This window comes from Miniopterus schreibersii (genome assembly GCF_964146895.1).
Source record: "Miniopterus schreibersii genome assembly, chromosome: 13".
NCBI lineage: Eukaryota > Metazoa > Chordata > Mammalia > Chiroptera > Miniopteridae > Miniopterus > Miniopterus schreibersii.
The window spans coordinates 4,878,775-4,893,712 of NC_138113.1; the positions used below are offsets into that span (position 1 = coordinate 4,878,775).

The 14,938-nt window shown below is 41.4% G+C and overlaps 1 protein-coding gene across 1 annotated transcript in view; it reads right to left on the reverse strand.

Annotated features, from left to right (window-relative positions):
* Nucleotides 1-14,938, reverse strand: part of NBAS (NBAS subunit of NRZ tethering complex) — a 159,866-nt gene that overhangs the window by 110,426 nt on the left and 34,502 nt on the right. The window contains exons 12-19 of the mRNA XM_081157251.1: nt 14,444-14,572; nt 7,950-8,013; nt 6,877-7,070; nt 5,506-5,763; nt 4,673-4,798; nt 4,146-4,297; nt 3,098-3,241; nt 2,764-2,842 (exon numbers count right to left, since the gene is read on the reverse strand). Of these exons, the coding sequence (XP_081013377.1) occupies nt 2,764-2,842; nt 3,098-3,241; nt 4,146-4,297; nt 4,673-4,798; nt 5,506-5,763; nt 6,877-7,070; nt 7,950-8,013; nt 14,444-14,572 (1,146 nt within the window). The remainder of the gene's footprint in view (nt 1-2,763; nt 2,843-3,097; nt 3,242-4,145; nt 4,298-4,672; nt 4,799-5,505; nt 5,764-6,876; nt 7,071-7,949; nt 8,014-14,443; nt 14,573-14,938) is intronic.

Sequence of the window (14,938 nt, forward strand, 5' to 3'; positions counted from 1 at the left end):
ATCACCGCACATCCAAGAGGAGCTCCCAGCGGGCAGGAGGGCCCGCAGGGGAGGGTTGGGGAGTAAGACGTGAGTCACCACATGCTGCAGGGTTCTGAACAGAAGCGAGTCTGGCTCCCAGGGAAAGTAAGCGGGAGGAAGCGAAAGGAGATGAGGGGCAACAGCACTTAAAGATGAGCACGAAAGGGGGACCCGGGCCTGAAAAGCAGATGGGGCGCAGACAGAGAGTGAGGGAAAGGAGAAATGAAGCGCCCCCATGTCCTCTGTTTTCTGTGCAGTAGATGCCCCTCCCCTCTGCTGGCCCATTCCTATTAGCACACAGACAGTGCTTCTTCCTTCTGCTGTTAAAATCACAACCCTCAGCCTTCTCTACTTCTCCACCCACCACCTTCTCAGCTCCCTTCACAACAAAACTTCTCGAGACAGTTGCTCACAACACAAGCTACTGAACTGAGGGGCCCAGCTGTGCACTCCACTCCCTGTGTGTTTAGACAAATTGCTTGCCTTCTCTAAGCCTTGGCTTGTGTACCCATAAAATTGAGAGTAACAGTACCAATTCTGGGAATTGTTGGGAAACAATCTGGATTAACCCTTTGCGGTCGTATTAAATTTGGACATGGGTGTCGTACTGGTCGGAATTAATTTCCATTGAAAGAGCAGTGATACATAACATGCAATGTCAGGGCAATATTTTGGTTCGTGACAAGGTCGCTTAGACACTTAAGAGCTTTCAGAGAAATTATGAACTGATACATGAATGAATAGTTAAGATTTGTACGGTTCCTTGCTGTGGTGGCTGAGAGCAGACATACGACCGCAAAGGGTTAAGTACATAAAACACAGCTGATGAATAGCAAGTCCTCAACAAACCTGTTGGTATTTCTCAAGATGTTCTCTGACCTATCCATTCCCGCAACAAAAGTTTACCAAGCTCCTCAACAATCTAGGTATCACTGTGAGCTCTGGGGACACTGCAGCAAACACAAAGCCCTACCTCTACGGAGCCTCCATTCGCGTGTCCCACAGCCCCCAATCGGCCTCCCTTCTTGAAGGACTAGCTGAATAGGGCCCTGCTCCTTCCTAAATAGCATCATCTCGGAAGCCCTGGGAAGAGTCTAACGGTCTTCTCTATCAGGCCCCTCACCAATGTCTCCTATCTTCATTATCATCAATTACTGCCTACATAATAAAGGACTGTTCCTTTGTCATCCCTTGACCTCCACCACTGGCTTCATATCTGGCATGTAGCAGGCACTTGAATGAAATTTAAGTGAATCCATTTTTATCTCATTTATCACAGAATGAATAAAATAAGCCCTGCCCTACGACTAAAATGCAATGCCTATCTCTGCCCCCATCCCCTTGTTCGCTACCATCCTTATACATCTTCATTTCTAAGCTTTAACAGCCAAATTCATCAATTTCACGTACTTTTCAAAAGATTAGCTTAATTCCCTTAAACGGTGGGCTCAACAAATACTTTCAATATCACTATTACCAGGTAATAATAAATGTCCTTGCTACTGTCAAATGGGAAATAGCAATTCAATATAATGAGAGAAAGTTAACTGGATAGTCAACACCGAACATTCCGTGGAACTTTCCTTAATACCTCATCGTCAGTAAAACTAAGGCTAACAATAAAAAATAATATAGAACTATATCTATACTGCCTTCTGCAGTTCACCAGCATGCTTTCATATATTACCTCAAAATAGTACAACCCAGACATAATTAAAACGATATGCTTTAAAAAATGTGACCATCCAACATTCCAACTAGTTATACTATAGATACAACTGTTTGCGTGAAATAATATACTCATTGCTATGGTTTTTAGAGAAACAGTCCTTTGTCACTAGTATTTTGTCTAAAAACATTTCCTTTCCATTACATTGACAGGTGGGGAATCAAATGCTTTGGGATTTGCTTGCAGGCATCAGAAGTACTAAATACATCCATTATTCTGGGGGTGGGCATCACATCAATAAGTGTGACATTACTGAGTGCCTACTATGAGCCAGTACCAAGGGCCAATAAAGGTACGACCACAGAAAGGTGGTGTAACACAGACTGAGGGCGTGACCTGCAAGTGAAGTCAAACCTCAAAATTAGAACCTGTATGAAGCCTGGGTCACTGAGCCATGAGGGTCACAAGGGAAAGCAATCTGAGCCATGCATATTACGGAAACACTTCTCAACCTTTAACACCTGCCCTGATCTTACAGTACAGAGTGCTACTGAGATGCCCAATGTGGAGACACCGGCTTGTGTACCTGAAGAAACAAATATGAAGTATACTTTAAGTTCAAGTGTGTAATTTTGGCGATAATTGGATCAAAGTTCAATCAACTAAGTTAAACCCAGTAACAAATCATTAAAATAAAGTGAATCAGAAATATTCACATTAGGATGATTAAAACACAATATATCCTGAAATTTGGCGCTGGAGACAACTCTATTCCATAACCTTAAACTCAAGATGTAAAATCAAAGTGAATAAAAGGACCATAAATGCAGGAAACAAATGCAGCGACGTGGCTAAAGCATTTCCATTCCCTAGACTAACAAAACACCTCTGGCCTTTCACAACCTCTAATTCTTACTGAAACTGGTATACAAAAGAACCCGTTTCTGTGCATAATTAAATTTTTCCCACCTAAATAGTTCTAAAGACCAAGAATACCAACTATCAGGACAGCCACAGCATTTGTAATGACAGATCAAATAAACATAATCGGCCCAACTAAAACTGGCCCTTACCTCGTACGTTGCCAGCCGGTCTAAGTAGGTTAATAATTTCAGCCTGCAGCGGCAGAGCTCCTTCTGTTCCAGTGTTAACCTGTTTTGGGTGAATAAATTAAGCCGCTTTATTTACATAAAAGCACATTTCTCTAAGAGTTAAAATAAAAATGATTGATATCCGACGGAGTCCAAAATTCACAGAACAGTACACAAAAAGCACAAGGGTAAAATATTAAGTGCACTCGCTGTAAGCTGCCGAAATAACTGAGAGCAACTATCTCCAGGAAAGAGCACATCCAGACGACTAAGTATTCTAAAGAGATCACCACGTGACTGGTAGTGAGTCACTTACTCTGGAAAGTGCACTAGGGTGAGCAGCTCTTGCCTCCTCCTGCGCTCCATCTCCTGTGCGTCCTGCGCAGGCTGGTCCTTGTCCTCAGGGGCGAGCGCCTCCCAGGAGATGCCCTCAATGTCTATGTCACCAGGCAACGTAAATCTATAAGACAAAAGGAAACCCAAATCTATTTTGATTAACTTCTTAAAATCTCATGTAGTGAAAACCCACTATCCGCTACTATAACTGGCTTTATAGTAATTTGATTTCCACAGAAACAGCTCACGATCTGAACGAAAGCTACTGCCATTGTAAGCAAAGTGATTCGCTCGTTATATCCATAGAATGAACAAAAAATCATCAGTTCATCAGCAATCATCACAGTTAGAAATTTTAAAAATCAAGAAAATGAAAACCACTTAGGAAAAAACATACTTGATGTGAAACAGCCTATGAAGAACATGGTGCCTGGAGTTTACAATTCTAATCACTTCCATTTAAGGTCTCAAAATGGTCATGAACGTCAGTCTCATTTACATTATTTATGTATCAGATATCCTATCTTTGTATCTCACAAAAGGTTCCAAATATCTGGTGAGCGATGGCTCTCAGCAACTAACTTTATTCTACCATTAACTGACATTTGTGTGGTGCTTAAAAGTTTATGTGGTGATCCCACCAGATAAATAATTTAATCACTCCAGGTGATTCTGTGAAGCCAGCATGTCACAGATAAAGTGAATGGGGCTCAGACCTGCCTAGGGGGGCTTGTCTGCCCGCTAGACACACCCAGGTACATGCCCTAAGCCCATGGCTTAAAGGGGATCAGCATCCGGTAAATGTTTGTAGAATCTGCTCTTTCTTTAGCATCAAGCTCTCACATGTAAACACATTTATTTCACTGAAAGGAAAGACAGCTGTGACCGCAGATAAGAGAGCATCGATCAAAGGTGACTGCTTCATTACAGAATAACCTAAACAAAGGGAAGTTTGCCCTTCCAATGTCTCAGCTTAGAAGCTTCCACAAAGTCACCTGTACTTCTGAATCCCCATCTCTGTCACCAACCTGCCATCATCCACTCCTCTCCCGATTGCCAGCAGGGCCTCCAGGTCTGTGCCCGTCAGCCCATACTGCAGCAGCTCCTTGGCAGCATCCACATTTTCAGGGACTCTTTCCAAACACTCGTGAAGAACCCAGGACCGTTTCTTTATTTTGCTCTGGATACAAAGAAAATGAAGCACAGAGGCATCAAAAACCCGTATCACCCATTAGCACCTGACAGCTGCCTTCCAAGAGGGTAAAGCTATACCCCAAGGGGCACAGGTAGCTGCTGGAGAAGGTCCCAGAGAAAAGCCAATCCCCATCCCCAGTGGTGATCAGGAATGGATGGAGCAGATGTGGTTTATCAGTAAACACCCATTCACACTTCTCAGCACCAGAACAGGATCAAGAGGTAGTTTTCCTGGGTTGAATAAAACACCAGGTCAGCTCCATAAGGTCAGCAATAGAAAGTACTCTCATCTGAAGCCCTGTGACCAAAAGACGTTGCATAAATTTTATTTTTACCATGTCACCAAACTACTGAAACGTACCAGGTAGTTCTGAATTGAAGCAATGTTGACTGCCGACTTCCTCCACTGCCTCTGGTGTACGAGATCAGCATCCAAGCCGTAGGTCTGGGCCAGGGACAAGGCTTCCTCATACTCTTCGCTCTCGATCTGGGACAAGGAAACAGACAAGGGAGTGTTACTTTACCGGGCTGTCCGGGTCACTGTGAAGCTGTGACAAATAATGAATATCCCCAAACCTGGACAGCAGGTCATGCATCCCTAACCACTCCCACGGGCACTGTGGCACCGAAGCTCACAAACACTGTGAGGGGCAGGCAGATCCAGTGTTTATTTCAGCACTTTAATAGAAGGCTGAGAGACAGACGGTGAAATGCCCACATCTACAGAGTAAAATAATGGTGAAACCGGGACGAGCAGTGCCAATGGCCTGACCCTGGTGCAGGGCAACGCCTCAGACACTGCAGGAGCAGCACAGCTAAGGAGACTCCTCAGCACTGACCTGGTTGCCTCTAAGCAAAGCCCAGAGGAGAAAGTGCATGTGTAGTCTCCCCGCACCCCCTGGCATCTCAGGAGACAGCTGCACTGGAACAGATAAGGTCACAGGAAGGGCAGCCCAACCCCGGCTAAGGCACAAAAGGGACAAGCTAAGTAAATTCATCTTTCATCCCTTCTTATTTTGATTTCTCAGGCACAAAGACCAGCATTATTTTCAAAAGCTAGATAATACTGATGACTCAAACATGTCAATAACACAACAATCCCTCTTTAAATTCCTTCATTAAAAAATTAGTTTTTTCTCAATGAAATCAGTCAACTCTGGGGGCCCATGAACGCTGCCGTCCCCATGCTCTCACCTTCCGGTGGTACAGCTCCTCGGGCGTAGTGGAGCGCAGGCTCACGAGGCGGTAGTGCTTAGTGATGGCTCGGGGGCGTTTCCTCGGTGGCGCAAACCGCTCCATCTCGGTCACTAGGTACAGGCCCTGCTTGACGTAACCGAAGTAGCGGGCCTTGGCGGAGGTGTCCTGGTCAGAGTCAGAACCCTCCTCTCCCTCGCCCTCTTCTCCACTCCTCGTCTCCAAACGAGAGCGTTTGGGGGCAAGTTTAATCTCGCACTAAATGGAAAAAGGAGACGTTAAATTACTAGCAAGGAACTAAGACAAATTTTAGGGTTAACAAGAAAAATATTTTTCATTCTACTCTGGTCTGATTCACTGCATCAGCCATGTGATTAAAACAAAAATGGAATTCAAAGGAACCCAATGACAAACATCATGTACTTCACAGCTCCAGAAGTATTCAAATGCGTGACTGGCTCCTAATCTCCAAACTAAAGTCAGCCTGCGTTAATAACAACTAATTAATACGATCTCATAAATATATGCCTGGTAATTATTGTAGGGAAATGAAGGAGCTGAGAATGTTAATTTCTTCACTTTTGATATTTTCATACCAGCTGTGGAAAAAGTAGACGATGTTTTGTTTTATCTGTTTAGAAAAGGAACACGAACAGATTTATTTCCTCTACTGAGAACTGCTCCCCGCCCTCCCCTTGTTAAAGTGCCCAGCAGCTTCGCAAAGTTCTGCGTCTGGGAGCCTGACCAGTAAAGATAACTTTCATTGCAGACTTGGCAGAGCTGGCTCAGGAGTTAGGCCTTAATTCTCTCTACATAACAGACTCGGTAACAAACTGTGGGTAAAATATACTGGTCCATCTACATTAAAGTGAAAGCTACTGAAGGATGTTACCCTTCAGGGTCTTAAAATAAGACTTTTAAATGACCAAACATAACTTCAAATTACTGGCCTCTGTTTTCCAGTCTTTTTTCACAATAAACAAGCTTTTCTTGCTAAAAGAACCAACATTTTTAAGATGTCATATTCACAGAAACAGGTTGAAGACTGTATTTCTTGGGTAGCACACCTTTAGCATTTTAAGACGACTAATCTAGAAAAAGAAATCATCTATCATGTTGATGAGAAGGACAGTGATAGATGCAAAGTGACTCTATGTTTTTTTTCATTCTTTTACAAGGAAGTTTTTTATTGACTAAGCAACAGCTCTTCTTTATACTGCACTCAATCTCGGATTCCAATCACAGGCTTCTGTTCTTAAAGCCAAAATTAAATACTGGGATAACAAATTTTAAAACACAGAGCTTTAGGTTTCTGGTGAAACGTATGTTGACTTTCAAGCACCCTAGCTACTCACACAGGGAAAGCATTACCTCCAAACTCAAAAAGCCCCCGTCGTGGGCAGCAGTGACTTGAGGTGAGGGTTCAAACCACTCGCAGGACTTTCCCAGTAGGTTCTTCAAAGTTTTCACGGAGGACACGGTCAAAGCCCCAGAGCAGCGAGCCAGCGTCACGGCGCTGTCTGCCCACCAGCTCACATCGATGAGTGGGTAAAATGACTCCTTGTCTGATGGGGAGAGTCAGTCAATACAAACACACCTGTCAGTGTGGTTTCAATACAACACAGGTAGTCTAATAGTCAACTTAAAAGCCATATTTGGGCCCTAAAGATATGTCAAATAATGAGGAAAAATAAATTGCAAGTCATCACTCTAATTCTCACAAAATGGTAATTTATTTAATAAACATCTGAGTGCCAAGAATTCAACAAAGTTCAAAATTACAGAGATGCAGAGTTAAATATATTAAGGTCTTGCCTCCCAAAAAATGAAAAATATGAGCTATATTTCACCATTTTCAACATAATAACTTGAAAGGTGGGTGTGTACAAATTCACAGATTATCAAGGTTATAAAAAATTGTGGAAAACATTCGTGTATCACTTTCCAGACACACAACAGAATTATACCCTTTGTAAAAATATAAGACAGATGTGTAAGTTTCCAATGCTGACTGCCTCTCACACCCTGAAGGGATCAGGATAACCTGCCCACCCAAAACAAGCCACTCTGACATAAGAAATACTTTAAGCTAAAGGAACTCAAGAAACTCAAAGTTCTGTCCCTTTGTCTTGTCACTTCTCTGAAGTTTACTGTTTCTTTGCTAAGATGCTACATAAGCCCGCTGTCCAGCCAACCCTTGGAGTCCCTCCCCTCCAGCCCTCCAGACTCCCTGTGTGAGCTGCAGGGTCACGCTAACAAACCTCCACGTGCTTTTCCCTTGTCCCTCTGTCCTTTGTCAGTCTAATTTTACAGGGCCCAGCCAGAAACCCAGGAGGTTGGGAAGAGTTCATTCCTCCCTCCCCACATACACTGTCTCCTAAAGGGCACCTTCACCACACAGCAAGTCTCGCGAGGCTCTGAACGCCACACCTCGTGCAGCTCACCTTTGACTTTTCTTCTCTTGTCCGTGGAGAGCCTCCAGTCAGGATTGAGGTCATCATAGCCTGGCTAAACACGAACACACATGACTTCCCGGTCAGCAACGTAAGAAAATCATGACAGCATCAAGACCATGCTGTCCCTTGATCTCAGTGAAATACGCTCCTCTCCATAATCTTGAAAAGCAGTTGTTCTTACACTTAAAATGTGCCCGTGCAGGTGCTGGACTGAATGTGATGACAACAGTGTGCACGAGAACATAAGACAGCAAGTATACAACTAATGCAAATGGAGCCAAGATACACTCACAAACAATGTGCACACACTCGCACACACTCACCCTTACACACGGGAGAACAGCCGTGCTACTGTGACTGCACCCCCGGGTGCCAGTCCCACCCCCACCACTGCCACTGAGCAACCCCTCCAGGCCTCCGCTTCCACAGCTCTGAGACTGGACTCCACAACTCCACGCAATCTCCAGTTCCTTCCATGACTAAAAATTTATTAAGTAAAAAATACATAAACATGCAATCTTTAAACTCAATCCATTCATATTCTCATCTCATGGCAAGGTAATGTCTTGCCCACCTTTGTGGATGCAATGACACATCAGTATCTCTCAAACACCATAAAACAGCTGAGATTACGCCACATCAGATACCCTTTGGCTCACTGTTAATCACTTAATCTTCAGAATTACAGTAGTAGAGTATCTGAAATCCTAAGCCTAAAAAAGCGATGTATGCTTAAGTCAAATGTGCTTTTCACCTAATATGACACAATAAGCATGTTTGTGTTATTACCACTTTATCAGTGGCTTAGCCTTTAGACTACTAAAACTGATACTTCTTTCCATGGCCTGAAAGAACTGCCTACTCTCTACTACTATAATAAGTCACTCAGAGTAGTCCTTGAGAACAGAAGATGTAATTCTTTAAACTTTATCCAAAAAAAAACCTTACATTAAAAGGCTACATTTATACTAAGGGAAGAGAGAGACTGTCCTGGTTGACTTAATCACGAAAAAGAACTATTAAGTCTCAAAGAACTGTAATACAAGAAGATACACATTATTGAAAATAATGAAGTGAACTGAAATCTCATTTGATCGCTGGTAAGGAACAAGCGGAACATTGGAGCTTTCAGCGCCTCCCCATCAGCAGCTGTGCATGCTCCCGCTGCACCCTACACACACCCCCGTTTCTTTCTAGGATGGCACATGGGTCCCCCTACTTCCACTCTGGAGAACACAAAGGAGTATGAAATAACACTTTAAAACTTTAATCCCAGCAAACAACAACAATAATTATGATTCAGCCTGGGTAAATTTAAGGATCTATACATCACTAGAAAATCTTGAAGAAATATTTCAAAGAGATCATCACATTGGCATCAGTACTCTGAGAATTCAAAGTGTGCTTGTCTCCATCAGAATCAATGAGAACAAGCACCATGAACAAACAGCAGTGGTCCCCAGGAGCCAGTCTCTGGACACTCTGGGACTAGACTGCTCTGTGCAGATAGCGAAAATAATAGATGTCTCCTGCAAATTCAGTTTTAAACACAAAGTGAAGATCTGTCCTTCTGCATCCAGAACTCTGTTATAGCCAACCTTGTATTCCCAGATCCATTACAGTGTTCACATGTCACTGTAGGTAAATGATGATGATCGTTAAAATCAGAGCCCTAGTTAGAATGTCCATGCTACAGAAAAATTAGCTGACATAGTACTAGTCTTCCTACACACTCTCAAAAAGTGGTTTCTTCTGCTATTTAGTCAATGACTTCTGTGTACTTACACTGAGAGAGAGAGGAAAAAAATCAGACATTACAGGGCCCACAGTCAAGCAGGTAGAGGGCTAAGAAATGGATATAATGACTGTAACCCAAGGCCCAATTAAATAACTGCCCCCAAGAGAAGTACAGATAAAAGTGATGGGGTCTCCAAACGATGAGAGATCATTTGGGCTTGAGAAAGATGAAGGGATTCAGGGGGACTCACTCCTGGCACTGGGCTGGTATGTTCTGAAAAGAACTTCCATGTCACACCTCTTTGTATGACATGCATACATGTCTGCAAACAGCCTAAGGTGCCCTCACTTAGTGTCATGGTAGCCTGGGGAAGAAACAGTTCCCAGATTTTGTATAGAAAGGATACTATGGCTCAATCAGCATTTTCTTCACATTTAAGAATTTTATCTGATTTTTTTAAGGGCTGGGAGCTAAATATAGTAAAGCCCCTGCCTCCAACAACATAAAAACAATTTTTAGACAATTTATCCATTCCGCAAACATTTATTAGTATTTAACATGCCAGGCTCTACGTAAGACCCCACAGAAGCAGCATATATTCAGAGCCTGCTGTCAAGAGCTCACAGTCTAGTGAGGCTGTGGAAGCAGCTGTGGATTATGTCAAGACTCATCCCATGCACAGTCATCTTCTCACTCATCCTTCACTGAGGCATCCACCTAACAAAATCAGTCCTTACCTACTATGTGCCAAAGAGGGAAAAAAGAAAATGAAAAAGGTAAGTTTTCTGTTTGCTACATCTAAGGAAGTACCAACAGGCAAGTAATAAAACTTCCTCAGAGAAAAATTAAGGCCAAAAATGAGATGTAAATATATAAACATAACATATGGGAAGTGTTTGAAATGAAAATCACTTTAGCAATTTACTCCATTCTAGACATGAACGAAACGCGCCACTCACAGATTTCCAGCCAGATGGATTTTCATACTGACAATGAAAGCCAAAGTGTTTAATCAACTCAAAACCAGGCAGAAGTAAATCAGAACAGGCACTTACACATCTTTAATCATTAGATTTTATAGGGAAAATAATCACACAAAGCACATTATAAAAACTAATAAAGTAGCAAATTACATAAAGAAAGCCCCAGATGAGCTGAATCTACAATTTGGTAAAAGAGTTTATGGTTGTACAGGGCAACTGTAACATCAGTTTCTTCTCAGTAATGTTTAAGCTAAAATTATAAGCTCTAACTATATACTGTGTATTACCATAGCATCAATTTTAAACGAAGTGGCTTGCCATTCATTTCCTAGAACAGCAATAAAGCAGAGCTCTGTCCTACCTGGTTGACCCAACATCACTTGCTTATTGCTACACAAGTAAGAAAAGAACAGCTGTTTAAGTATTTTTCAGCTATTCAAGTGTTTTTGAGTGTTTTTCAGCCTGTGATGAGTACACAGCGCCTCTCACTTACTAATATCACATTTCCAGTGTCTACACAATGAAGTGCACGGCCCCAGGAGGGGTTGTTCGTATCAACTGCGCGGTGCTCCCTCCCGGTTTTCCACTAATGTCACAGCCAGTACCTGATCTGCCCAGATAAGAGTCAGTATTTCTCAATGTATGCTCTCTGAGAAGATATTCTGAAAAAAGGCTTAACCTATGAAATCACAGGGCCTGGGTCAAAATGAAACCTTGATTCTAACACTAACATTTAGTGATCTAGGTTAACCGCTTTTAGCACTCTGCCTATCTATTAAAATGACTATAAACCCATTTTTCACTTAAGAGCGTTTCTGTGAAGCAAATGAAAGAGATGAAAACTGCTCTATGGACAGCTGAGCTCCATGATACAAACATCATTCATTCCCAAGTCCTCCTGCCGACACCATCAACTGAATTTACGTGACTTTCCTCTGAGCTTATCTTGTCGTAATATTAACATGTTATTTTATTCATTTGTTTATCATGTCCCTTGCAAGACCAGGAACATCTTAAGGGCAAGAACTGTGACTTACTGCATTTTCTACTCTAGCATTTGGTAGAGATTGAAAAAATAGTTGAACTTTATTTTGCGATTATTGTTGTAAGTATAGTAGCTGCCTACTCTTTATAGTACTGTTACGCACAAGCCTTACAGCACTTGTTCCAGCGTGTGAGAGTTTAATGACTCCCTCCATATATTAAAGGCCAAACCTAAAATGCCAGTCCAATGTGACTAATCCCCAGGATACAGGTGGAAGACTTGAGGAACGTGTAGTTGTTCCAACTCCTTTTGCTGGATAGAGTTACCGTCCTGCTCTCATGTCCTGCCACAACATGTACGATAGATGTTTATGATAAAGTTACAGATTTAGCAATGAGAGGCTACCTCAACTATTTATTCTACAACCTGGGATACATTAACTAGCTCAGAGTTTAACATATCTGCGAGGGGTGAAGAAATCTGTGTTATATTCACTGAAAAATGGGATTTGTCTCTGTTCTTTAAGTAAAGCCTAATAAATAGGGGTTTTTCCACCTCTTTAAAATGTGTTTGTTTTCCAACATGGCCATGAAAAGAGCATGGACATCAGAGTCCCAGAGATATGAAATTAAGTCTCAGCTCAACTGCTTACTTGAAGAACCTGGGACAAGTGCTCAGTGAATAATCATCAGACCGTCTGGGGGTCCCTGGAGCAGAGCCACAGGAGCTGAGATGGTAACTCACTGAGGTGCAATGAGGAAATCCTGCCACGGCAACTCCTGAAGAACTGCCCTTCTGAACTCTGACTAGGACAATGCTAGATACCACCTTCCAGCCTGATTTCATCTCGTCCCACCACGCACCTGTTTGGCCATTTCTGAGTTCCCTTCCTTTCCTGGCCCATTAGTTTTCTGATGACCTAGTCCAACTACTGAGATATTTATAGTTATTCATTCCCGAGTTTCAAGATTTTTAAATTCTTTTAATAGAATCATTATAAAATTCTAATTAATGAATAGCATTATGAGTTAAAGAGTAATGGATTATACTGAGATTGACTGGGAACTAAGAAAAAAATGTCTTTTTAACGAGTTAAAAAGATGAGTGTAGTTCAATAAGGACTACAACAGACGCAATTTATCTTTACAGACACAAAAGAAAGGTTACACAGAAATTCGGCAAACAAAAAAGCACATAAAGGATTTTGCCTAAATAGCCCTTACGCTACATGTATCACATCCTGGGATATTCATAAAATGAAATATTAAGTGTGCTTTCTATTAGGTAAATGAAAATAATTTTAAAAAAAAAACAAAGTCGGGAGAGGGGGAAATGCCTTTAATATTAAGAATTTTCACCATTTAAGGAAAAAATTGCCCAAATATAAATTTCCCACATACAGTAGAACATCAGGATCTTCCCAAATGATAAACGCTGAATATTTTATCACCATGTAAAATGCAGGTACCTTTTGGATCCATTACCTGGTGTGCCTAGCTAAACACGTTGAAGAAACAGTTTTGAAAGCTGATCCATTCCACTCCTAAGTGGAGATGTAATCAAATTAGCTATAATTTCAGAGGAGAGATTGTCCCTTATATTTGGATACCGAGGTTGAAGACAGAGAGCACCTCTTCCATTTAGAACAAATGCAGCTCCAGTAAGTGAGAGAGAGTGGTAGAGATATAGACACCAAATTAAATTCAAGGTAGGAACTACGGGGGAAGAGCAATCTTACTAAATATGGGTTGAAGATATCGAAGAACTGAACAGCCAAAATTAATCAATTTAAGTCTGTGAAAGAGTAAGAAAATGTAGAGCCACTTTCCCTTTCCCTCTACAATTCTGAAAAAAAAAAAAAAAATGCTGTTAGCTTATTAAGAATTCTTTTAATAGCACAATTTCACTGATGAAATACAATTTAAAAGAATTCTGAAAACAGGCATCACTCCACTCACATCATTCAGGGGAAATGCTCCAGTCTTAGAATTACAAAACTATCCCTCAGAGCTGGAGACACATGTTTCTATAGGAAAAGGGGAGTGGGGAAGTGAAAGGAGGGAAATTACCCCTTACAGTGCTGAATGCAAAATAACCATCAGAAGGGTAACATATATATAGCCTGAGCTATATGCAACTGAGAAGATTTTTCTTTAAGTCTCCACTCTGTCAGAACACGTAGCATTCTATAAGCTGACCTCCCTTGCCCATCATGATTCTAAATTATAACTGATGTTGATCTGATCTGTTTCTAAATAACTAAATCATTTTTTCTTAAAACCTGTCATTGCAAGACATTAAAAAGTGAACAGTTCTATCTTTCTCTATATCTTCACTATCCATCTTTTGAGTGAAGAGATGACAACTCCCTAACAACTCCCTTCAAGCCTTAAGTAAGCCCAATATTACTAGTGTTGCAAAATTTGGAAAGAATTGTAACACTTTTAGAATATTCACCCTCTAAAGCCTCAATCACATAGTTGACTTTTGCTAGAAAATCTAACATCTCCACTTTGTATTTCTGGAATGAGAAAAAGGGGGAAATGGAGAGTCAATGGACACAGAGTACACTGCACGAAAAATTAAAGTCAGTGCCCAGTATACCTCTGTTCTTAATCTGTCCTACTCTACTGATAATATAAAGTTTTAGAATGATGAGAATAAATTATATAGTGCACGACAGTAAAATATCAACAAAATGAATCAGTATCATCAGCACTCACCCGTAATCGAGAAGCGAGAGTCATTCTATGAATACACAAATTGAGAGCCGTACCTGCTCATTTTGACTCCACTCCCCTCGCAGCTTCAGGGATGGGATGGCCCAGATGCTCAGTTTCCCTGAGAAGTGAATGGCTGCAAGGAGGGTTCCATCTGGAGAGAGGCTCATCTTAAAGATCCCATCCTACACAGAGATCATATTACATTAGTGTCGGAGCATAGGCTTGCAGTTCAATAGAAATAATCTCCAGAACTTAATAACACACTTTAGAGGGTGACCTATATGGTAATTCCCAGGTATTACAAATACTTCAGTAAACAACTCCACTAAAAGTGCTCTTGAATGAAGGAGTAAAGTTTATAAATCTATTTAACAATAACCAAAAAAATGTATAATGAACATGAACAATTTAACAACAGCATTGTGACCAGGAAAATAATGCATGAATATGCTAAACTTTCTCTTGATTTCATCTCTTCCTCCCTTTTTCCCTCCCTTCCTTCCTTTCTGTATTAACTGAAATGTTACCGATTACTTTTAACGTGGTGG